Source organism: Marmota flaviventris, chromosome 19 (assembly GCF_047511675.1).
Source record: "Marmota flaviventris isolate mMarFla1 chromosome 19, mMarFla1.hap1, whole genome shotgun sequence".
In the NCBI taxonomy this organism is placed as follows: Eukaryota; Metazoa; Chordata; class Mammalia; order Rodentia; family Sciuridae; genus Marmota; species Marmota flaviventris.
The window spans coordinates 7403718-7427841 of NC_092516.1; the positions used below are offsets into that span (position 1 = coordinate 7403718).

General features: G+C 56.1%; 3 protein-coding genes across 16 annotated transcripts in view; 1 reads left to right on the forward strand and 2 right to left on the reverse strand.

Annotated features, from left to right (window-relative positions):
• The window catches only part of Tsc2 (TSC complex subunit 2), a 34997-nt gene extending 31357 nt beyond the window's left edge, over positions 1 to 3640 (reverse strand). For all 10 annotated transcript variants that reach the window (XM_071605625.1, XM_027940382.3, XM_027940380.3 and 7 more), the window contains exons 1-3: positions 3545 to 3640; positions 2906 to 3072; positions 1446 to 1532 (exon numbers count right to left, since the gene is read on the reverse strand). In XM_071605625.1, the coding sequence (XP_071461726.1) occupies positions 1446 to 1532; positions 2906 to 3043 (225 nt within the window). In that variant the 5' untranslated portion in view covers positions 3044 to 3072; positions 3545 to 3640. The remainder of the gene's footprint in view (positions 1 to 1445; positions 1533 to 2905; positions 3073 to 3544) is intronic.
• Positions 3054 to 10743, forward strand: Nthl1 (nth like DNA glycosylase 1). 3 transcript variants are annotated; one of them, XM_027940388.2, is made up of 6 exons: positions 3054 to 3160; positions 4878 to 5116; positions 5977 to 6150; positions 6918 to 7077; positions 10334 to 10439; positions 10516 to 10743. In XM_027940388.2, exons 1-6 carry the CDS (start codon positions 3064 to 3066, stop codon positions 10637 to 10639), a joined length of 900 nt encoding a protein of 299 aa, XP_027796189.1. In that variant the 5' UTR covers positions 3054 to 3063; the 3' UTR covers positions 10640 to 10743. The 3 variants fall into 3 exon arrangements, with proteins under 3 accessions (XP_027796189.1, XP_027796187.1, XP_027796188.1); XM_027940386.2 differs by lacking the exon at positions 3054 to 3160 and adding an exon at positions 3678 to 3869; XM_027940387.2 differs by lacking the exon at positions 3054 to 3160 and adding an exon at positions 3678 to 3869 and having other exon boundaries at positions 5980 to 6150.
• Positions 10744 to 11385: 642 nt separating this feature from the next.
• On the reverse strand, positions 11386 to 22116 carry Nherf2 (NHERF family PDZ scaffold protein 2). Of its 3 annotated transcripts, XM_027940778.2 has the most exons (7): positions 21699 to 22116; positions 19068 to 19268; positions 13845 to 14024; positions 13442 to 13595; positions 13324 to 13367; positions 12720 to 12782; positions 11386 to 12500 (listed from the first exon to the last, which is right to left on the reverse strand). In XM_027940778.2, the coding sequence occupies exons 1-7, from the start codon at positions 21909 to 21911 to the stop codon at positions 12342 to 12344; spliced, it is 1014 nt and encodes a 337-aa protein (XP_027796579.1). In that variant the 5' UTR covers positions 21912 to 22116; the 3' UTR covers positions 11386 to 12341. The 3 variants fall into 3 exon arrangements, with proteins under 3 accessions (XP_027796579.1, XP_027796580.1, XP_027796581.1); XM_027940779.2 differs by lacking the exon at positions 12720 to 12782; XM_027940780.3 differs by lacking the exons at positions 19068 to 19268; positions 21699 to 22116 and adding an exon at positions 16349 to 17606.
• Between the last annotated feature and the right edge of the window lie 2008 nt (positions 22117 to 24124).

A 24124-nucleotide genomic window follows, 5' to 3' on the forward strand; every position in this document is an offset into this window, starting at 1 on the left:
TTGCAGGCTGATGAAAGGAGGGCAGCAAGCAGGCTAGGAAAAGTCCTGACTTCCCCAAGACCCACAGGGAGACTCTTGTAGAATTGCTCAGTCTGGAGGGCTATCACCAGAAGTTTCAAATCCAGAAGAACAAGGTGTGCCCTAGGCCTGTGCCTGACCCAGAAACTCTGCCCCATGGCTTTCTTCCACATGAACCCACCACCGGTAGTCCACTCAGCAACATACCCTTCCCCTGCCCTGCTACCCACTGGAGCTGCTAAGGAAGAACTCCATGCGGCTTCCTGAAGTCTGCTCCTCACTGACTCCCACCACCATGGGGAATTCACTCCTGTCCCTAGAGTTGCCCAGATTCAGCCTCTGCCTGCAAGCTCAAGCTAGCTCAAATGTTACCTTTCCTTCCCATGTGAACCATGTTTCTACTCCCTTCACCAGAGTTTTCAGACCACTCACTCACTTTCTTGGGCTTTCTCCCTTTAAGTGGGGGGCTAAAACATCTCTTAAGATTTTTTTTTGTTTCTTCACAGTACAAGGGATTGAACCCAGGGCCTTGTACATGCTAGGAAAGTGCTCTGCCACTAGGCCACATCTCAACCCTTTCTTAGATGCTTTGTGACCAATATCTCAACCAACTCAGGATATAGAGACCCTCACTGCATATGTCACATTCACAATACTCCTAACAATGTAACCTGAGCTGCAACACAGACACTGAGCCTGTGGATCATCCCAGCCTCTTAGGCTTATACACATGATGTTCCATACCCCCAGGGGCAACTTTCTGAACAAGGATGCCTGCTTTTTACATTGATACTTGGTGATGTGCAGCTTACATGTCTCAGATAAGCTGCTGAAGATGTAGCTGTCACTTCCCTCTACAAATGAGTCCCCAAGTCTCACACACAAACAATGGGCAAGGCCAAGGAGCGCTAGGGTGCTCTACAACTACCCTGATGCCCAGAATGACAACCACCCACTCTGTCCACGGCAACAGAAGAGCCTGGAAATGTCTGTCCAAAATAAAGCTGGCTATGTTAGTTCTGTGCAGCTGCCTGTTGCCACCAACCAGTCACCTCTCCCAAGCAGGTTCCAAGCCAGGGTGCCTTAACATGTCCTCTGTGAACCCACAGCTCTCCCAGCATTCCTTCCATTCCTTCACCTTCCCCTCTTCTGAGTGTTACCCAAGAGAATGAGCAGGCACATATTTACATTAAAAAAGGAAAAGCCTATTCCCTTTGCCTCCCATCATGATGAGTCTCTCAGGGTTATACTCAGGACATTTCCAAAAGCTCAGATCTATCACTCAACTGCAAGTTAAGTTTCCCTAAAGTAGTGAAAATCCTACCATCACAAAGCTAGCTATCAACCATGCTCCTAGTAAAAGAAAATTCAAGGCTTCAAAATGGTCAACACGCATCTCTTCAGTCCCACAACTGAAACAAACTTACCTCTTCAAACTTCTTAGTTTTTGCAACTTCACAGATCTGCCCTATCACTCTGATGCGATTGTTGAGACCACATTCAACACTCAGTTCCTTGAGAGAAGAAAGAAAGAAAAGGGGCCAGCACTCAGACAACGGGCCTCCTTAACTGTCAATCACAAAACTATCCTATGAACTGCACTTTCCGGCCTGAAGATCTGTTGCAGATCTTTACGAAATCAGGATTTGCTTACTACTCTACCTTAGTGGACAAACAACGGGGCAACATTGGGGCTGGGGCTGTAGCTCAGTGGTAGAGCGCTTGCCTTGCAAGTATGAGGCACTGGGTTCCATTCTCAGCACCACATAAAAAATAAATAAATAGGGTTGGGGATGTGGCTCAGCGGTAGCACACTTGCCTAGCATGTGTGAGGTTCTGGGTTCCATTCTCAGCACCACATAAAAATAAATAAAATAAAGGTATTGTGTCTATCTACAATTAAAAATATTTTTAAATAAATCTAAAAAAATATTGTATCCACCTACAACTAAAAACATTTTTTTTTTAAATGGGCAACTTTGTTTTTCATAAGAGCAAAGTTTTTATGGAGACACACCACTGTAACAATTTTAAACTGTGCAACTCTAGCCTCAGTACATTCTCAATGCTTATAAGCATCTCCACTAATTACAGAACATTTCCATCATCCCAGAAGAAAAGTACATACCAATTCCTTCCTCCCCTCAGCCCTGGTAACCACCAAACTGCTGTCACTACTTACTTACCTTCTGGACATTTTATGTAAGGGGACTCACACATCATGGGAACCTCTTGTGACTAGCTTCTTTCATTTAGCATGTTTTCAAAGTTCATTTATGTTGTAGCATGTCAGTCAGTGTTCCATTATTTCTACTGCTGAATTACACCTCACTATATGAATGTACAATATTTTATTTATATGCTTTACCAGTTAATGAACATTTTAGGTGTTTCTGAGTAAGAAATTTTACAAGTACAAAAATTCATTTACTTATGGGCAAATATGGTACCAGGCATGTGTTTGGGGGACTCAAACATATCTTAATAAGGATGAGGATGGGGTGTAGTTCAACAGTAGAAGGTATACTTAGCATGTGCTAGGATTCAACCCCCAAGACACACACGCACATACACACACACACCCCAAAAAATAAAATAACGACCTACTTCTCCCAGGAACTCACAAATTAGCACTTAATCCCTAGCCATATCCCTAACTACCTGTGAATGTGAAGTGGAAGTCAGGCCACATCAATTACACTGGGTTTTCTTGCATCTCTAACACAAGCAATAAAAAGCAGGTCACCGAGATCCTGACACTGTGTCCTGAAGAAGGACATATACATGACTCCAGAGTGGCCCCGTGCAGAAGGTCACCAGCAACCCATCTTCAGAACATGGAGAAGGGCCACCCAGCCTTCCTACTGGGCTGAGGCAGCTCACTCACTCTCAGGATTTCCGCTGTGATAATAAACTCCGTCTGTTTGCCTTCTGCGGATCTAGGGCTTGGCCTTGGTGTTCCCAGTCCCAGCAGAATCTTGAACTTTTCCTTCAAGCCTGAATCTTTGCTTGCTGGCTTGGCCATGGTGGGCAAGGGCGCACGAGATGACTCGTCTGTGCAGAAGAAACAAAAGCTGGAGACATCTGACTGACAGCTCCGCCCACCTGCCCTGCTGCAGACCTTCGGACGCTCAGACCCTAGGTCTCTGGTGGGAATAACCTTCCTCTTTATAGCCCCTGAGGTCAACTCAACCACAGCCCAGCTGACCCGGCCACAAATATGCCCGGAAGAGACCGGCTTGGTCTAGCGAGTTGCCCGGGTGCAGGGGGCGAGGGCAGTGCCGCGGCATCCAGGAGTCCGGACGTTTGCCACGGCTCTCCGCCCGGAGTGGAGGAAGAGCGGTTGCGGGGACGTCCAGAAGGAGATCCGCTCGCACCGCCATAACTTAACGCCAAGGTGTGCTTGGAGCCCCGGTGCCAGGCTGCGGCGGGCGCGGGCAAGGCCCGGGCGCTGCGGGGCCCGCGGCCGCCGCGGCCCGGCCACACCGCGGGCCGAGAAGGAATCAGGGCGCCCCGAGCCACTTACCCCGCGCGCCCCTCACGCGCAGGGCCGCCCGCGGCGGTAAGGGTGCACACCCCCGGCTCCCCGAGCCGCCGCCGGAAGCGCGATCCGCACTTCCGGGGGTGGGGACACTCCACGGGCCTGCGCAGGGCTTGCCGGGAACCGTAGTTCCGGGCGCGCGCCGAGCACGTGACTGGGTCGCGGAGCCCCCTGGAAGGGTAGTCCGCAGGGTCCGGCATGAGCGCGGGGTTGAGGATGCTGACGCGCAGCCGGAGTCGCTCTCCACGAACCAGGCCACGCGGGGGTGGGGAGGAGCCCGCGTCAATCCCGAGACGAGAAGTGGCTGCAGGTAGCGCCGCGGGAGGAGAAGGGGGCAAGGGGACCAGGGCTGCAGGCTAGGATCTCGGGCCGCGCTGCGGGACCCTCACCCATAACATCGCCAAGCCTGCAAACCCCACGTGTGGCCCTGCGAGTCTATCTTAGCCCTTGCCCAGAGGTTGGGGGTCCACAGGACTGGGTTCTGGGCGAATCCGCCCCCCTCCCAACCTGGTCCCGAACGAGAAAGTTCCCATCCCACCGCCCTGCCTCCCAAGGACGCTCCACGTGTATGTGGATGAATGTAGAGCATAGCGGACCGGTGCTCCGACGTGCTTCCTCTCAATCAGGCTAGGTGCCAAGAATACACCTAGCCAGAAGTGTTGTCCCCCAGCTGGACGGTGACTCAGAGGAAACAGGAAAGAGTGTGGCATTTGTCCTGTAGCCATTAAGGACCTACTATGTGCCAAGCAGGGGACTCAGCGAGACTAATAGACCCCTGGGTTTCTCCCGCTGGGACTTCTGCAGAATTGGCCAGAGTAGGACACAGGCAACAGGGGTAGTCCAGGCAAGGAGACCCTTTGGGGCAGAGGCATGCAGGGGGAACTTGTGCTGTGGGAGCAGGAAGGTTAAGATGCCTGCCAGGTTGGTGGAGCTTTTGAGTTCAGCACGAGTGCAAAGGAGTTCCAAAAGGGAGTGACACCATTCCAATTTGGGCGTTAGAAAGCTCTCTTGGATGTAGCTTAGAAGACATTGTTGGAGTCTAGGGATGCGGCTCAGTGGTAGAGAGCTTGCCTGTAATGCATGAGACCCTGGGTTCCATCCCCTGTGCCACCAAAAGAAAAAAGACATGCTGTGGTTATCAGGGTAAAGGCTGTTCCTGTTGTGCTAATGTGTGTGCACTGTTAGGCTGTGGTGCCCTGCCTGCAGAGGGCAGAGCACCCTCACTGTCTTAGAGGAGGAGGGAGTCAGCAGATAGGCAGCTCCCTTAAGGTATCCTCACCTGTGGCCTCTGCACAAGGAACTGTGACACTTTTTGCAGAAGGAAGAAAAAAACACAGGCCTGGGAAGTGTCAGCAGAAGACACAGAGGCTGCATGTGGCTTATGAGGCCTTGGATGGTGAGAAAGATGAGGGAGCTGAGCCCCTCAAAGTTTCTGCCTGGGAACCCCAGGGATGGCAGCAGCAGCTAGCCAACATCCGCACCATGAGAAGCAAGAAGGATGCACCTGTGGACCAGCTAGGGGCTGAGCATTGCTATGACCCCAGCGCTCCTCCAAAGGTAGGCAGGGGACTCATCTACTCAGTGACTCCCCTCTCTTCTAAGCAAAGAAGATGCTTGTTTCCTCTCACACCTCTGGCAGGGGACAGCCTGAGATCTGGCAGCTCTTGGCTGTTACCCTCCCTTGCAGGAAGCTCCCTGGGTAATGTACTAGCTGGTAACCCAGAGCATAGGGCAGCATCACCTGCTTCATTGTGGCCACTCAGCTAGTCAGAGATACCTATGGCTTGGGGCCTTGTGCTCTGCTTTCTGCTGGGCACAGTGCTGATTCACAGGGGTGCATGGTGATGTGAGAGAGGGAAAGTTCCCTGTATTTCACTGGCCTGGTGCCTGGGGCCTTAGCCCAGCTGGAGTTCCTATCCCTACTCTGCTGCCTAGGGACTTTGGTACTTGAATCTCTGATCTTGTTTGCTTAATTATAAGATGGATAGTGTTGCTCTCAACAAAGCAATAACAATAATGATCATAGGGCTGGGGATGTGGCTCAAGTGGTAGCATGCTCACCTGGCATACGCGGGGCACTGGGTTCGATCCTCAGCACCACATAAAATAAAATAAAGATGTTGTGTCCACCGAAAACTGAAAAATAAATATAAAAAAAAAATAATGATCATAGTTGGTCATTCTTGAGTAATGACCATCCACCTGATATAATTCTAACTACCTTGATAATTTGATAATTTATTTGATCTTCACACTGGCCCTACCAGGCAGATAGTTATTCTCCCCGTGCTATAGGTAACAAGATAGGTATCACATATACCCTGTAACAAGTAAAGGTGGGTAGAGGACTTGGTAGGGCCTGGCCTCTAGGGTGTTCCCATGACCTTCCACTACCCCTGTCCCTGTCATTTCACAAGCAGGTGCGGAGGTACCAGGTGCTGTTGTCGCTAATGCTCTCCAGCCAAACCAAAGACCAGGTGACTGCAGGTGCCATGCAGCGGCTGCGGGCCCGGGGCCTCACAGTGGACAGCATACTGCAGACAGATGATAGCACACTGGGCGAGCTCATCTACCCTGTGGGCTTCTGGAGGGTGAGCCCAGACTAGGGCAAAAGGGGCCTGGTGACACTGGCCACAAGAGCCCCTTAAGCCACAGACTTGCTGGGTGGGGGGGGCTGGACCATGGGGCTGGTGACTTGTCCCTGGGGCTCCTTGGCCTTTCCTGTTTGCCCCCACTTCCTTCCTCTACCTCCCCACCCAGCTGCCTACCCTGCCCTTCCTCGCCTTCTCTTTTGTTTACTCTAAGTCTCCCTGAGTGAATCACCCCCCTCTCCAGATCTCCAAAGAGACCCTCCCCCACCCCACAGAACACTGGGTGGTGGGTGGGTGGAGCTGCTTCCCTTTGGCACTGGCGTGGGCTGCAGTCTGTCAGACAGGTTTTAAATAGCCCTCTCTACTCAGGATGGGAACCACCCAGCTGGCCTGACAGCTGGTGGGGGAGCCCCAGGCACTAGCTCTCCTTCCTAACGACCCAGGTGCTACCAAGCCCAGCTCCTGGAAATAACTGGCCTGCTCAGCCTGGCCAGGCCTCTAAAGGGAGTGCCAAGGCAGAGGGACACAAGCTGGACCACACACATATATCATTGGCCTGTGGTGGGAGGTAGGGGCTAGGATTGCCTTGGGGCTACCTGCTACTGCCCTTGGCTCCTTCCCACCTGGAGGTGGGGAGCAGGTGCCTCTACATGGGTCCTGGGCAGGTGACAGGCAGCTCTGGGCACTTGCGGGTCTCCCCAGGGTCTTGTCCTCCCAATTCAGGCTGCACATACCCCCAGGGCTGATCCTTCCCTGCCATCTTTCAGAGCAAGGTAAAATTCATCAAGCAGACCAGCGCCATCCTGCAGCAGCACTATGATGGGGACATCCCAGCCTCTGTGGCAGAGCTGGTAGCACTGCCAGGTGTTGGGCCCAAGATGGCACACTTGGCTATGGCTGTGGCCTGGGGCACCATATCAGGCATAGGTGAGTGGCGTGGCCACAAAGAGGGAGGGGCCAGCTCTAGGTTGGCTGGCTGCTATTGGGCTCCCCACATCAATCCATGTGAGCTCTAGCCTTCTCATCCAGGACTAAACCCAAAGGGTCAGAAAGGTGTTTGCTGTGCTAAGCCACCCAGCACCACCCAGCAGTGGGTATTCATGGTAGGAACTCACATTTACTGAGCACCTACTGTGTGCTGGACTCTGTAAGGGGCCCTTGGAGATAGCCACAGGCCCATGGTACACACTAGGGACAGTGGGCAAGGAAAGCCTCACCTGTGGTGGCAGCACTCCTGGGGCATGGCATTTGCTGTGGAAGCTGACCTGGGCTGGGAGCATCTAAGAAGATGTCCTGGGAAGATGGCAGCTGAGAGCTTTGGGTAAGGCAGGATAAGCCAGGCCAAGAGAAGGAAGCACATTCCAGACAGAAGGAACTGTGTCTCCAAAGCTATGAGGTGAGAGAGGCCAGGACAGGGAAGCTCAGGAGTGAGATGGCCAAGTAGGGAGTTTGAGGAGGCAGTGGGGCTCAGGAAGAATGGCTGGCTGTCTCCTGGGATTGGAGATGGACTGGGGGGCTTCCTGGGTGTTGCCTCCTGGCACTGAAGGGTCCTCTGTGTAGCTAGGTGAAGACAGAACTCCCTGGGGAGCCAAGATGGACCCTAACCACCACCCCAGAGCTGCTTTCTTCTTTTTCTTCTCCTTTTTTTGATATCAGGGATTGCTGATGGGGTCTTTGAATTTGTGATCCTCCTGCCTCAACCTCCTGAGCTGCTGGGATTATAGGCATATGCCACTGTGCCCAGCATGGGCTGCTTTCTTCTTGAAGCTTTGCCCAGGGAGTTGGGACTCCTGCAGCTGCATAATAACGGGGCCAACCTGCCCAGAAACCAGGGTTTGACCCACCCTTTCTGTATACCCCTGACCCCAGGCTTCTCTGGAATTCCTATCCAGCCCAGAGGAATATCCTCTGGCAGGTATCTGAGCTGACAATGTCTCCCAGCACTCCCTGGAGAGTAAGAGGGTAGCTAGGGGCCCAGAGCTTTGGTTGGGAGCTGATTACCACCTGGTGAGGCTGGAGATCAGCAACCCCTGCAAGAACCAGGCCTGGGCAGGAGTGCGGCTGTCCCCACCCCTACCTCAACTCCCAGTGCCACTGCCACCTCTCACCAGATACTTGAGCTTATCTGGGCACTGTCCTCAGCTGCCCATGTCCTAGGAGTAGTGCATTGTAGTTGGGCACTTAGATGGGGGAAGGGCCTCTGCCCATGGCCCAGACAGGGACTGCTTTGGAACAGCAGACAACAGGAGTGTCAGAATGCCACCCTCCCTGCAGGAAGACCTGACCTGCCTTTTAGGGGAGGCAGTTAAAAAGCCAGAGCCAGCCAGGCTTAGTGGTACATACCTGTGATCATGGCTACTTGAGAGACTGAAGTAATAGGATTGCAAATTCAAATTCGAGGCCAACCTGAACAAGTTAGTGAGACCCTGTCTCAATTTTTTTTCTAATATTTATTCTTAAGCTTTAGGTGGATACAATATCTTTATTTTACATTTATGTGGTGCTGAGGATTGAACCCAGTGCCTTGTGCATGCTAGGCAAGCACTCTACCACTGAGCCACAACCCCAACCCAAAACTTTTCTTTTTCTTTTTTTTTTTGTAGTGCTGGAGATTGAACCTAGCGCCTTGTACATGTAAGGCAAGCACTCTACCAACTGAGCTATATCCCCAGCCTTCAATATATATTTTTGGTGTGTGCGGTGCTAGAGATTGAATTTAGGGCATTCTGTATACGAGGCAAGCACTCTACCAGCTGAGCTATATCCCCAGCCCCTCCTGTCTCAGAATTTTTAAAGGCTGGGAGCCAGGTGCAGTGTGATGTAAACCTGTAACCCTCAGGAGGCTGAGGGGAGAGGATCACAACTTCAAGGCCAGCCTGGGCATCTTAGCAAGATCCTATCAAAAGAGCTGGGGATGTAGCTCAGTGATAATGCACCCCTGGGTTCAATTCCCAGCACTGTAAAAAATAAAATAATTTTAAAATGAAAAGCCAGAGCCATGGGGTCCAGGAGCAGGTTCCAGTTGTGCCTCTCCCACCTGAGCAATCTCAGGTCAAGTACTTGGCCTCTCTGAGCTTTGACTCAAAGCTGGTAAAGCAGTAGCCCTCCTTAATCACATAGATACACCAAAGACTTGCATGCCATGTCCTAAGGAGCATGGTCACCTCTCTTACAGAGGAGGAAACCCCAGGACGGGAGCCCTTAGCCTTTTTGCTCTGCCTGCCCCCCAGGCAGTTAGCAGTAAGGCAAGGGAGCAGGTGCAGGGATTGCCTTTCACTGGCAAAGCCCTGGAGAAGCAGGGCCATGGCTACTGCTGCCAGGGTAGCTGGGTGGAGACCTGGAGCTGGGCTGAGCCCCTGCAGTGGCCAGCTGACAGGAGCAGGGGCTGAAGCCCAGGTGGACTGCAGCTGCAGTAGACCGGGCTGCCTTCCCTGTTCTGTCATTGACGGATGTAGTGGCAGGTGCTGGCTCTACAGCAGTGACCTCAGGCCAGCCTACCAAGCCAAGCCACTGCCACGCCACCTGGTGCCTGCAGCCAGTGCCTGTACAGGGAGATAAAGCAGAGGCGGAAAGGCAGGGCCTTTCCTGGGTCAGCCCTTGGTCCTGGTGAGGCTGCAGGCTAAGAGTACACACAGTTTGTGTTTGTTTCTTTGTTTTATTTAGTGTGCTAGGGTCTCCTGCATGTTAAGCATGCCTCTACCACTGAGCTACAACCTTAGAGAGCACTTCAGAGTAAGAACTCTGCCCAGCCTCAGCTTTGCCTTGTAAAGATTTACTGAGCTGAGACTGGTAGATCTTTTGATGCAGAGTCTGACCCCCAGCTAGCTGTTAGCATTTTGGGGTGATACATAGCCCAAAGCAGATACCGTTCCACCTTCCCAGCTGTACCAGAATTGGTGGGAATGGGTCAGCCCAAAGCAGAGAACACCTAGGCACTCCCAGTGATGGAAAGGATGCCTGAAGGAATTGCCCACACTCTTCCAGAGAACTCCAGGTCCAGCTTGGCAGCCAAGATGCAGCAGCTGCTCTCATACCTGAAGCCAGGGTTCTGTAGTCCCCCCCACACACTGCTTGGAGGCCTGGGGGCTCAGCCAAAAGATGCCTTCAAGGATATGGGGAGGGACAAGGGGCGCCGTCCATCTGGCAGAGTGTGACCCTGTTTACCCCACCCATTTCCAAGTAGCAGTGGATACACATGTGCACAGAATCGCCAACCGACTGAGATGGACCCAGAGGCCGACCAAGTCCCCAGAGGCAACCCGAGCCGCCCTGGAAGAGTGGCTGCCCAGGTAAGGCAGGGTGGGGTCCCTGTAGGCAGGGCCTTGTCTCTCTCCCTCTTTGCTAACCCAGCTTCTATCCCCACAGGGAGCTGTGGAGCGAGATCAATGGGCTCTTGGTGGGTTTTGGCCAGCAGACCTGTCTGCCTGTCCACCCTCGCTGCCAGGCCTGTCTCAACCAGGCCCTGTGCCCCACTGCCCAGGGCCTCTGAGGGCTGTGGGCTGTGTTGCTTTGGCTTCTATCTGTGAAGTGCCTTGTTATCTTGCTCGGGGGTGTGGGGTGCAGCCTATGAAATAAAGAGGGGAGGTATTTGCAGTTGGGGTCTGGCTGACTTCTGTCCCTAAGGTATAAGAGCAAGCCAAAGAACGTGTGTATGCATACATATGCGTGTCTGAAGCAGGGTTTCCTGGGAGGCCATGCTTTGTACTTAGTGGGGGCAGGGAGAGTAGCAAACGTGAACCCAGGAGGTAGGAAGTGGTAAATGCCAGCTGTAGTCAGCTGCTGGGAAGCCACTGGGGAGGTGTCCTTGTGGCCTGCACATTCCTTCACACGTGGGCTGCAGGCCTCTCTACCCAGACTCCGCCTGCTCCTGAAACAGGTGTTCCCTGGGAGCCTCTGCAAGGTCCCCACCACACAGAGCCACCTGAGCCCAGAGCCCAAGGCTTGACCTGTGTGTACCTGCTGGAGGTGGAGGGACCTGTGCAAGGCAAAGGGGAATCCGTGGAATATCGCAAGCCCAGATGTCCTAATAGGAGGGTAAGGGAATCTGGTCCTTGCCAGGTGTGTGTGTGTGGGGGGGGCATGGGCCCAGAATGTGCCACAGGAATTGAGAGAGGTCCTAGAGGTATGGAGGCCCCAAGTAGGAGCAGGAACTCAGCAGCAGCCTTGGCCTCTTAGTCCCCTAGAATGGGCCTCACTCCTCTACCCCACAACCGAAGACTGAGGAAAGACACGGAATCGAGGCAAGTCCTGTTTATTCTGAGGGCGCACGTGCGCTATGGCTTACAAGGCAAAGAGCGGGGCTGGTCAGTTGGTTCAGGGGTCCAGGGCACCAAGGAAAGGGCAGAGTGGACAGGATGTCCCTGGGAGTGGGCACCAGGTTGGGGCCCAGCCCAGAAGCCCAGGGTCCTTCCTAGGAGCAGCTCTTGCGTGCCCATAATTCCCCAGGCCTGGGAGTTGTGGTACAGGAAGAGGGACCTGTCCAGAGGCCACCCTGCCACCCTCCTGGGGGCATGGGGCCTCTATCCTCGGGCCCCTTAGCCCAGGCCCTGCACTCCACACTCCTGGTGGGATGGGACAATGCAGGGATGGCTGGGTGGGGGGCCTGGCCTATTGACTTACCCCACTCAAGGGAGGGTAGGGTTGAGGCAGAACAGGCAGCGCCTATAGGCACATCCTGCTCCCCAGTCTTTCCCCAAAACCAGCATAAGCACAGCCTGGAAGCCCCTGACTCTCTGTCCCCTAGAAGTCCCTGGGCTCCCACGCAGGATGGTGCTGCTGAGGGGGTGGGGAGGAAATGTTTTGCAGAGAAAGGTTTGTTTTATTGCAATTATTTAGAGAGTGAGTCCCAAGGGGGGCGGGGGAAGGGGACTCTGGAATTAAGTGGAAACATGTGTGGAGCTGGAAATCTTTTTGGAAAAAAAGCAAAAACATGAATTCCTTCCAGTCAGCAGGCCCCGGGGCAGGACAGCAAAGGCCCTCAGCCACGAACACTCTGCCCTCTCTCTCTCACTGTCTGTCTTTCCCCCATATTGCTGCAGCAGGACCCAGCACCTGGTGGGGAGTGGGCAGGAAGGGACTCACTGGGGCACAGGTTGGTTTCTGGAGGTGGTGAGACCACCCTCCAGTCCACTGAGGCCTGGGGAGCTCTGGATGGGGCCTGAGGCCCAGGGGCCAAATAGGCAGGAGGGGGCTCAGAAGTTGCTGAAGATCTCACGTTTCCGGTTCCAGTCCATTTGTGGTGCCCGCTTGTTGACACGTGTGGCTCGAGCCTTCTCCTTGGCTTCAGCTGCTGTAGGGCTCAGGTGGAGGCCACTCTCTTGGAAGGGGTCCCGCTTCCAGGCACTGCCGTCCTGAGGGTGGGCAGGGTGCCAACAGTAAGCCCTAGGCTGGTGCCACAGTTGGGCAGTCTTCCCAGGGAGCTCAAGCCAAAGGCTGCTTGGTAGGGTGGGGCAGCAGGCTCAGCAGGCCTTCCTGAAGGTGGTGGCCCCACTGCCCAAGCCGATATCTCCACAGACACCCACCCGCAAGGCCTCTGGCACCCCATTGTGTGAGCGTGGTAACAGAGTTACCTCAGTGTCCTTGTCCGAGCCTGGCAGGTCGCTTCGAGATGAGCATACTGAGCCACCATTGAGCTGGGAAACCAAGGGCAATCATGGCCTCAAGGACCCCACCCAGGGAGCCACACACATGCTTGTGCACACTTTGCACACACACCACAGCTGCATCTGTTCCTCTTTTGGTAGAAACAGCACATCTCTACCACTGGGCAGAGTGCTGGGTACCCCAGCTATGAACAGGCAGGTAGCCACTATGTGGGAAGGGTAGCTGTGGTGTGGGAATCAGCTCCACAAGTGTCACCGGGGGTGAAGCCAGGACCACCTTCCCAGGAAATGGGAACTGAGGGATGACTCAGTAGCTAGGTAGTGCAGGAGAGGGAACACAGAGGACAGTGGCCCTGGACCACAGGTACCCACCTGCCAGCACTCTTTATGTGACCAGGGCATGGCGCTGACCCAAGAAGGGATCCTCAGTGCGCATTAAAGCTGGAGTGCCTGAGCCAGACTTGGGTCTCAACCACACCTATTCTAGGGCAGAGATCTCCAGGGGAGAGGGCCTCCATCAGGCCTGGGGCCCCAGAGATACCACTGTGGTTGCCTGGACCCACCCTCTCACCTGGGCAGGGCTGGTCCCGTTGGTGACTGGTGATGGCAGTGGACCTGTGGGGATAGCATGTCAGTGGCTTGTCTGTCCCCACACTGACCACACCCTGCACCCCAGGGCAGAGGCCCACCTTCCACATGCTCCTCAGTGGGTGTGACCCGCAGACGCTTGAAGTGTTCATCCGTCTCAGGGTCCACCACCAGTAGCCGGGCCTCATCCTCCCGTGCCTTGATGCGGGCAACAACCTCAGCATGGCGCAGCCCTTCCACATTTTGCCCGTTCACCTGCCACCGTGACAGGGTCAGCATGGCCTGAGGGGCCCTGCCAGCCCCACACCCAGCCAAGTGTGCCATCAAATATTCATCAAAGCCACCACCAGCGGAGCCAGCAAGAGGAGTGCCAGCTCAGGTTCCCAGTGTCTCCCCTACTCCTGCAAGGACTTAGGGTCCAGGCAGGGACACACACACACAGGGACATGCAGACATACAAGGACAAGGGCACTCAGAAACACACTGAAGCCTCAGGCATGGTACCTCAATGAGCCGGTCCTGGGCATGGAGGCCAGAGTGGGCAGCAGGTGAGCCTGGGTCCACAGAGCGAATGTACTGACCAGGCCGGGACTTGTCACTGTGCAGGTTAAACCCATAGCCCTGGGGTCCCTTTCGCAGGTGGCAGAGCCGAGGGCGCAGCTCTCTGGGGGCCCCATTGATATCCTGCGGGCACACAGCGCACAGGATCAGGCTCTGGCCCCAACCTCTCAGCCCCCATAAATGCCCACTGGATCCCGCCCACTGTCAAGTCCTGAACTCAGCATCATGCCCCCATGGCAAGCCCCAGAGCTCAGTGACAACATTCCATGTGCCTCAGTGATTCAGTCTGCCTTTGACTGAACTCTAGCTAAGAGATCTTGGGCGAAATTAAAGCTTCCAAACGTGAAGACTTCTGATGGCAGATCTGCCTTGCCAAGTCCTTGAGAAAATCCATCAGCCTGAGGCAGCCCTGCACACTGACTGGGGTTAGAGGAAGAGGCCTGTGGGATGGGATGTCTGTGCCCACAGTCCTCGCCTGGCTCCCTCCCTGCCCCCAAGCCTGGAAAGCTGCTTTTTCTTCCCTGACCTCTGAGAGGCTGGTTGCGGTGGCTGTGGCTGTGATGCTGTTTGTTTTCACATTCCAGCACAAACTGGAGCTCCCCCAACTGCCCCCGCCCCCAACAAGAGCCCGGGAAGAAGGGGCTGGGGCAGGAGGTGAGGTCCAGGGCCTGCCTCCCTGCCAGTGATACAGAAGCACTCAGGATACACACAGGGAACCCCCGCCACCACCAAAGGGCCTTGCCTCACTTTACCTCTGGCATCCTGCAGTAGGGCTCAGGGCCAGGGGCTATGCAGGCAGGGGCCAATCCAATAACCCCCCACTCAGACCCAGGCAGGGGCCAGGGCAGTGACTGTAGCACTAAATGGCCAGCGGCTGTGGGTGCTCAGTTACACATGGCAGGTGGCCGGGGTGAGTGGGCGGGTAGCAGCTCGGGTTTCTGAGGACTTGTTCAGGTGAGAGTGTGGTGGCTCACCAGGGTCTTTCCCCCACCTTCCACCTTCCAGCATGCTAGGGACCGTGGGACAGACTAGGGCTGGTTGCAAAATGAAGGGAGTGCCCCTCAGATTACAAGGAAGGTCTCTAAGGCTTAGGTACTTGTTCCACTGAAGCCCAGACCATCCCTGACCACTCCAGTTGCCCAGCCTTAGAGCTCATACTGAACCCCAAGTCTGACTGGGAACGTCTGTCTGGGCAGCTTCCCACTGTGGGAGTGTCTGTCTCTGAGTAAGATGCTGTCTTCCCTCTTCTGAACACCCTCCTCCTGCCCAGCCTACACCCACTCAGGATCCCTTCCCTGGCCCCAAAGTCTGGCCAAACCCCTTGTCTGGATCCCCTGCCCACCCTCTGAATCCTCACTGTATGGCCACCACCTGCTCCTCAGTCCCCCATCTGGGCAACATGGACTGAATTCAGGGATGTGAGATCTCTTAATCTCCAGGACCCCACCACCTAGACTCATCCTCTCTCCCAGACACATCCAAAGGTACAGGTATGGAGCTCTGGGTCAGGACCTTGACACTTCCCCACAGAAGTGCCCCTCAGGGACTCTGTCAGAGTACAATCTGGAGCAGCCAGTAGGCCAGGGTGCAAAGGAGGGCAGAGCAGGCAGAGCATGGAAGTGTGACATGGCTGTGTGTGGAATGGGAACTCAGGATGCAGGCCCATCACACCCAATCTCACACTCATAAATCCGCTTCATGAACACACAGACAAATGCAGGGCCCATGGTGTTGGCCCCTGCAGCCTCTTCCCACGGCCTCCGCAGTGGCCTGCAGGGCGGGGTCTCTCAAGGCCCCCAAACAGGAAGCAGGATTTGGCCGGGTATCTGGGGCCATGAGGCCACATCCGTGTTCTCAGGGCCATTCTGGCCATCCCCCTGCCTCACTCCAGAACATCAGCCTCACTGTTCAGGCCAAGAGGTTCCTTCTAACATTAACCTAAATTCCTCTCATTAGAAGCAGGTTCAAGAGGCATCAGTCTTGGCACCAGACCCTCAAGTAGAAAGACTGCATTCAGGGGGCCCCAGCTGGCAGCCCGCAGGGTGGAGGGGGGTAGCTACAGAGTAAGCAAGTGTGGGGGGCCAAGAGAAGTGGGAGGGGTGCATTGCTAACATTCCTCCCTGCCCTGGCTCCTGCACGCTTCCTGCCGCCTCCCTCCCGCCAGGCCCTCTGGCTCCCACGGGCTCCAAGCCTGATGACCACAGAGCTAGGCAAACCGGGACTTGTCAAACCCTGGTCCCCCCACTAACCCTGTGACCAGACAAAGAGACTGACATGGGGGTACCCTGGGAGCCAGGCTGTGCCCCCCCTCGATGATGACTCACCAATCCTGGCAGAGAAAGGCCCCCATTATTGCTTAAGGTTCAGCCTACTTACACAAGGTCCCCAAGTCCCCTTTCCATCACCTGGGATCTTCACAGCCCAGCCCTGCCCCTACCCCACCTGACCTGCACAAGCTCCCAGGGTGGGCTCTGTGGAGGGGCTCCTGGGGCCCGGGCGGGTGGTGTGGCATTCCCGGAGCGGGCCATGAGAGACACAACAGGAGTGGCAGGCAGCCGGCATCTGGCCCGGAGTGGCCTGAGCTCTGCAGCCAGCCCAGGCTGCCACCCCACTTATCTACCTCCTGCTGCGGCCCAGGTTCCCAAGGGATGGGTGGGGACATGGGGGCTGAGTCACTTTGGGGAATGGGGTGGTAACCAAGCCCCCTCCCCTGCCAAGGCTCCAGCCCGGCGCTCCCTCACCCGGCTGTGTTTCCGTCCCAAGAAGGGAAGGAAGGAAGCTGCTGGACAGCCCTGCCCTGCTCCAGGACCCAGGGATGGGGAGGCAGAGATGCAAGGGAGGGGGACAGAAGACAGTCCAGCTCTGCCTCACAGGAGCAGAGACAGCAGCAGGACCCAAGGAGCCCAGAAGCTCTCTTATAGGTACTACATCCTGCACCTTGCAGCCACCTGCAAGACCCAGTTATCCTCACAAGGTCTGCCATCAAAGTCCTCCAAAGAGGGCACTGGGGCATGGCTGGGGATGAGGAGGCAGAGGGCCAGGGTCTGTCACTGCCTCCCTGGCCCTGGCACCACTAGCTGTCCTGTCTGGGGGCTGTCCCTGTCGTCACTGCTAGGATCAGCTGCACTGCAGCTGCAGCCACCCCCGGCCCAGTGTGGCCAGAGCTGAGTCACCACTGACTACGCCTGCACACCCCCAAGGGAGGGACAGACCACACCAGTGTTCTCCCCTGCCCTGGCCCAGGACAGAGGACACTGAGTCCCAGAAAGGGTATGAGCAGCCCTCGCCTCACATAGGGAACCAGTATGGGACCCCATATTGCACCAGAGCAGATGCACACACACCTCCCAGGTCTGTCCCTCTGCAGGTAAAATGCCCTCCCAGGCTCCCTGCACCCAACCCAAGTGGGCAGTCTCTAAGCCTGGCTTGCCGAGGTCACATTGAGGCCCCATTCTTCCTTCCAGGGGGTGACCTTTCCATGGGCTCCCCTGACCTCCTGGAGTCTCTTCCCCAGGCTGCCCCATCTACAGAAGGACATGCCTATTGCACCCCCCTTTGTTTCTCTAAAAATAATTCAGAGGAAGCCCCCTCCTAGGGTTTCCTGCAGCCCCCAGAGCCTGAAATAGTGAAAAGGGGGAAGGTCCCACCCAAGGACAGGGTGCCTCAGCCACCCCACCTCCAGATAAAGCCAGAGGGTGGATTTTTCCACAGGAAGGTGAACTCAGCCATTTGTGTCTAAATCAATGGACAAATGCCTGGGGCGGGGGGGAAGCTTCCTCTGGAGGGAGGAGGGAGAAGGTGCCTGGGAAAGAGGGAGGCTCCAGTCCTCAGCTGGAAAAAATACAGGCCTAGGACCATGCTGCCCCTGTAGTGCCAGCCAGCCATCGGCAAGGACTCTCCTGAAAGGCTGTTGACCATGGGCAGCCCCAGGACAAGGTCTAGACTTAAGTGCCTCCAGCACTTGCCCTCAAGTCACAGAGAACCGAGAGCATCCCATGGGTCCCCTGCCCAGGCCTTTGCCCAGGCTTTCCACTAGGAAGGTTACCTCCCCACTCCAAGCCAGGCCCCACAGGGTGCAGCTCACAGGCACAGCCAGCTCAAGTGGGAGACATTTGGAAAAGGGAAAAGGCAGATGTCAAGGTCCCCTTCACTACCAGAAACTTCATCCCTGATAACTCCCCCAACCGGGCCAGTGGTTCTTAAAGGGGAACACAGGAAACTCCTAACTTAAATCTCCTAAAGGGATTTGTTTTTTAAAAAGAGTGAGGGAATGAAGGACAATAATATTAGGGCTTCTAAAAGGCCTTTCTCCTGGCCTCAAGGTGCTGTCCTGGTGGCTACCTAGGGGGGGAGCAGGCCCTCTCCTGTTCTTTCCCAGGTCTCCTGGCCTGGAAGAGGGTTAGGGATGAGGGGAAGGTACTACCCAGTAAGGGCACAGGGAACAGCATGGGGGCTCCTAGGTGACCTCTTTTATATGGAGAAGGGGAGGAGAGGGTATACCCCAGAAACTCCCTGTGAGGCCCCACCAGAAATCAGCACCAGAGGTGACAACACTGCTCAGAGCTGAGCAGACTGTCCCAGACCCAGTCCCATGCCCACCCCAGCCCCATCCGGGCTGGTCCCCAGGTAAGTGTGTTCTTACTCTTCCAACTATGGCACAGCCAGAAAGGAGGCCAGCCCCTACAGGCCTTGACAGCACACATGGACTTCTCAGCAGGACAAGGACAAACCCAATACAGGCACAGAGCTGAGCACACAGGGGCCAGGAATATACCAGCAAATGCTTCCAGGGCCCCTCAGCCACCCGGCCTGGAGGGGAGAGGGCTGATAGCAGAAGCAATAGCCTGAGGGGCTTAGAGGACAGTCACAAGGGGCACAGATGGTGGGCACTGGAGCAGAGGCCTCAAGAGGCAGGAAAAATAGGCTTGTGGAGGTTACCTAATGCAAGGGCTGCGGGCTGGGGCTGAGACTCAGCGGAAAAGCACTTGCCTAGCATGTGTGAGGGCTGGATTCTATCCTCAACACCACTTATAAATAAATAAAATAAAGGGTTTCTTGTTTGTTTTTGTTTTGTTTTGTTTTTAAAAAGCAATGGCTGTCATCAAGAGACCAAGATGGTGGCCCTTGGAGAAGCTGGTGTGGCCCTGGGAGCAGAGCCCACCTTACCTTTTGGCCAGCATCAGAGCTGAGGCTGCCTGCTCGTGTCCAGTCGGACTTCAGCTCCCAGGGGTCACAGGCAGGTGGAAGGCCTTGCTGGGCCATCTCCTCAGTGCAGGTCAGCTGCCTCCGGCGGAGCTCTTCATCCGTCTCCTTGTCCACCACCAGCAGCCGTGTCTGCCCTTCCACAGCCTTGATCCTCTGTACCACCTGTACGGTGGGTGGGAATGGGTCAGCGGACAGCACCCTGGGCAGCACATGGACAGTGGCACCACAGGCTGGCCCTGGCTCATAGGCCGTTATGCCAGGGGTGGGTGGCTGGACCAAGAGGCCAGTGGGCTCCACCCCCCACCCCCAGGTTCCAGCAGCTTCCTCCCTCTACTCCCAGGGTTCCTGACATGAGGCCCCAGGCTGAAAGAGCTTGGTGTCCACCCAGGGCCTTGCCCTCAGCCCAGGGTCATCTCCAGGAGGGACTGTGCAGGGTGCAGCTAGAAGGGAGAATTAGCAACAAAGACTGCAGCTGAGTTTCAGATTTTCATCTGTGCATATGCATGCGTATGTCTGTTTCAAAGTCTGTCTCTCTATCTGGGTTTGGGGGAGGGAGGTGTCTCCCTTGGTCCCACTGTGGATGTGCCTAGGCCTGTTTCTGTCTCTTTGTGAATTGTGGAATGAAGCCCTGCCTCTAGGGCTCCCTTCCCCTCCAGACCATGACCATGGACCCATTCCTGCGGGTCCTGTGGAGAAGTGCAGACTTGGGTTTCTGGCTCAGGCACCCACACACATCCTGGTAAGCAGAACTCAGCCCCAGCAGATGAGAGGGACAGGGGTAGGTGCACCTGTGGGACAGGTGTTGTTTTACAGCTGTGCGTGTAGGTGGGTGCCTGTGAATTATGCTGAACACACAGGTATCCATGGAGCATACAGGGTGTCAGTGTGCACCCTTGGGGAAAAGGGGAACACCCACTGACACAGGGGGAGGGAGGAAAACAACCCTACCCCCCTTCACCATCTGGGGGCAAACAGATGATGCCCCCCACTGCTCACTGAGCAAATGTTGACAGATAGGAAGGTGTGATCCAGGCCTATCTTCACCAGGCCCCCCAATGTCCTTTCTCTCTCCCCATGATCCAGAGAGAGGCAGGAGGACCGGCAATCTTCTGCTTCCTAACATTCAACCTGGATGAGTCACCCACATCCCTGAACATCAGTCTCCTCATCTGTAAAACAAGGGTTGCAAGCCAGGTGTGGTGGCACGTGCCTGTAATCCTAGCAATTTGGAAGGCTGAGGCAGGAGGATCTCAAGGTCAAAGCCAGCCTCAGCAACTTAGGGAGACTCTGTCTCAAAATAAAAAATAATAATAAAGGGGGGCTGGGGATGTGGCTCAGTGATTAAGCGCCCCTGAGTTCAATCCCTGGTACCAAAAAAAAAAAAAAAAAAAAAAATGCGGGTTGCAGCTATACCTCTTCTGAGGCAGTAGGGAGGGTTCAACATGGTTCTGTGTGTATGAAGTTTTTAGAGACTAGCACCCCAGACACTTCAGATGAGCAGGTACTTGGGGCCACGGTGTCAGTGAGTGCTAAACAGAAGCAGGGTGCCAGCTCTGCCAGCCCCTCCTCTGCTGTCTGGACCAAACTTCTAGTCCCCACATCCACCCTTCTTTGGCAAACAGCCATATCCACTTCATGCTCTGAGTGGAAGGCAGGATGCCAGGTAGATGGATGGATAAACAGGGCCCCTGGGAAGATAGGAGTTAAGCTCTTGTCCCAGCCTGTTATCTCCAAACCCCAGGACTGGCCACATACACAGGCCCCGTGAGGGACACAGAGGACCCCAAACAAAACGAGTAGAGGGAGGTTGCACTCCAGCTAGGGTCTGAGGTGGGAGATAAAGAGACACTAGGGCCAGAACCTTCAGAGGAGAGCCTGCCTGCCTAGCCTTCCTCCAGCTGCAGGAGGCAGGGGCTGCGGCAGTGACCCCTACTGGAGACAAAACATCCTCCAGGGAGCCAAGGAATGTGCTGTCACCAGGGCCTAGATCTTTGGGCCCAGACACAGCTGGCCAGGATGCACTCTGGCACACGATCTGTGGACACTGCTGAGGACACACATCCAGACATGCAGATATGTGCGTGCATGCACACACACCTGGCATTCAGGCATGTTCACCCAGCACTGTCACACACAGGTGTACCCCCTCCCTCCCCAGTGTACACTGACAGACATGTTCCATATATATGCATGACCCTAGAGACCTGCTCGAACGCTCGCGCGTGTGCACACACACACACACACACACACACGCACACTCTCACAGGAAAGTACTCGCGCCCAGTCACCCCAAGGTGCCTGAGCCCCCAACACATGGCACATGAAGCTAAAACCAGCGGAAGGAGCAAAGGAATGAGAGCGAAGAGCCCGAGCAGCCACACTGCGGCCCCTCCCTGCCAGGATGCCCCTCCACCGCGGTGCAGGACTGAGCTTCCCAGCCAGAGGCCCGCCAGGCCACGTCCCCGATCCCCACCGGAACCCAGGGAACCCCTAGCAGGCAGCACGGAGCCGAGGGTCGGTGGCTGGCACGCCGGCCAGCATGGCAGGGACGCGCCCCCCAGGAGGGGACGGGGGCGGGGTGCGGGCACCCACCTGGTGGTGCGTCTCGCCCTCCACGTTGACGCCGTTGACCTCGACCAGGCGGTCCCCAGCGCGCAGCGCGGCCGCCTCCGCGGGGGAGCCCGGCTCCACGCGCCGGATAAACTGCCCGCGGCGGCCCTTCTCGCCGTGCAGGTGGAAGCCGTAGCCGTGCTCGCCGCGCACCAGGCGGCATAAGCGGGGCCGCAGCGACTCCGGCGCGGCCATGGCGCCCGCTGCCCCCCGGCCCTCCCCGGCTGGCCACAGCGCTCACCGCCAGTCGCCCGCAGCCGGCAGGCAGGCGGGCGGGGGCGCGGAGGCGCGGGGGGGGGCGCTGGGGACCCGAGGCAGCCTCAGCGGCTCCCGCTTTGCTCTGGTCACCTCGAGCTCCAGCTCCGGCTCCGGCTCCGGCTCCGGCTCCAGCCTGGGCCCCGGCCCGGCTCCGGCTGCGGCGCCGCCCCCGCGCCCGCCCCTTCCCCGCCCCCGCCACCCGCCCCTTCCCCGCCCCCGCCACCCGCTGCCCGCTGCCCCCGCCCTGGTCCAAGACTTGCTGGCTAGGTCCCTGCCTCTGTGTCCTGTCGGCCCGGGCCCCAGGCACTCCTGGAATCACTCGGACCCCTCCTTTCTGGTCCCCAGTAGAGCACCCTCCCCAACTCCAGCACCTTCGCCTTCTATTCCAGGGACCTTTATTGGACACCTGTGTGCAGCCGCACTGAGGCAGCCTCCTGCAATGGGGAGCAGCTTAGAGAAAGAGTCACCAGGCTATGGGATCCCAGGAAGGGACCAGAGAGCACGGGCCATCTCCCTCTCTCTCCTCCTCAGGAAGCGCTCTCCCCACCCCACAGGACCTCCAGTGCCTGCTCCCTCTCTGATCCCTGAGTCTAGAGCCCATCTGGGTCCTTCCTTCTGCCAGGATTGCCTTTGCCCAGCAGAGTCCCAGGATAGTGGCCCCCAGGAAATGTTGAGCTCTCTGCTCTGCTGTAGGTTAAATACTCCCACCCCCCTCACATGTTCCCTGCCTGGGGGGACATTAGTTTGTTTGGCTGAGACAGAGGGTCTTTGCTGCCTTCCTGCTGACCTGGCATGAACTGCACTGAGGACTTTGGCCTCTGATCTCAGGAGCTCTGGTCAGCTGCCCACATTAAGCAAATGCAGGCAGGTCTCCTCTCCCCTGCCCCAGCCCTCCACCTTTCCTGGACAGGAAAGTAATAAGCACGTGGAAGAGACTCATATGCTTCCTTATGATTCTCAGAGTGCAGTTTACCTGAAAAACCCTAGGGGACCCAGGCCACTTTACAGACCAGAAAACTGAGGTCTGATGAAGGAAGAGACCCACACAAGGGTCCCTAGCTCCACTTGGGCCTGTGACTGTGAGACACACTTCACCAAGGAGCATCTTCTCTGGCAGAAGAAAATAGCTGAGTCCCAGGCTCACTCACAGTCAGACCCTCCTCAGCCCACAGCCCCTCACATACCTGGTTCCCAGAAGTCAGGCTCAGCCAGCCCAGACAATTCCCCATGTGGCCAGGAGAAGCAGGCTTAGCTTAGTCCTTGCCTCTCCCTCTTCTTTCTCCAGGGCCCTTGGCTGGTATCCCCAGCCCCCACCTAAGCACAGGGCCTGCCTCTGAGCAGCTTCTGGGTTATGGCCCCTTGGGTGCCCACACCCCAGCAACTACCCCTAAAAGCCACTTAGGCTGAGGCTGCAGAGAGGCTCTCTACCCTCACCCTCCTCTGCAGTTCCTGGCTGACACTGCCATGGGCTCCAGCCTGGCCAGCCACCTCCATCTATCTGCCTGTGCAGAGGTTGCCTGCCTGGCCTCTGACTGGCTTTCCTGGACCCATATGGTGCTGCTGCCCTTGGAGACCATGAGGATGAGTATGGGCAGTGTGTCCACCATATACCCCCCCATACCACACCTGCCAGGATGGTGCCAGGTCTGGTTAGCTATAGCTTCGCAGGCCTTAGCTTTGTGGCCACACTAGAGTGAAAGGAAGCAGCAGATAGAAAACCTCCAGGCTGCAGGGTTGGAAAGGTCAGGAGAGGCCCTGGGTCTCTCAGAGACCTTTTCCATCCTCAGTAGGGCTGACTCCGTATCAATTTTGGCCTTCGCTGACCTAACTGGCCTTCTGCAGCCCAGGACTCAGCTGAATCCTCTAGCCTGTGACTGAAGATGGGGAACAGGGGCACAAAAACCAAGAATGAATCACAGGACACTGCAATCAGAGTTCCCAAAGCAATAAGGGAGCTGAGAAGCACCAAGGAAAGTCACAATAACAAGGAAACATCTTAGGCCACAAAGGGCATGGGTAACAAAGGAAGCAGGTGCCCCGCAAATCAGGGACAGAATAAAGAAAGGCAGCCAGAGAAGACCTGAGTTGACCATTTCTCAGGGATAACAGGAATGAGTGAGATACACAGAGAGTGGACATCCTGGAACAGC

What these genes read in the sequence shown, in the direction of transcription:
- Nthl1 (XM_027940386.2), top strand. Translation starts at nt 3,758, where the DNA reads ATGAGCGCGGGGTTGAGGATGCTGACGCGCAGCCGGAGTCGCTCTCCA. An exon ending in ACCCCAGCGCTCCTCCAAAG is followed by an intron (nt 5,117 to 5,976) that starts GTAGGCAGGGGA and finishes TCATTTCACAAG; the next exon opens with CAGGTGCGGAGGTACCAGGT. An exon ending in GGGCACCATATCAGGCATAG is followed by an intron (nt 7,078 to 10,333) that starts GTGAGTGGCGTG and finishes ATTTCCAAGTAG; the next exon opens with CAGTGGATACACATGTGCAC.
- Nherf2 (XM_027940778.2), bottom strand. Translation starts at nt 21,911, where the DNA reads ATGGCCGCGCCGGAGTCGCTGCGGCCCCGCTTATGCCGCCTGGTGCGC. An exon ending in CACTGAGGAGCATGTGGAAG is followed by an intron (nt 13,368 to 13,441) that starts GTGGGCCTCTGC and finishes CTATCCCCACAG; the next exon opens with GTCCACTGCCATCACCAGTC. An exon ending in GCTCGGACAAGGACACTGAG is followed by an intron (nt 12,501 to 12,719) that starts GTAACTCTGTTA and finishes GCCCACCCTCAG; the next exon opens with GACGGCAGTGCCTGGAAGCG.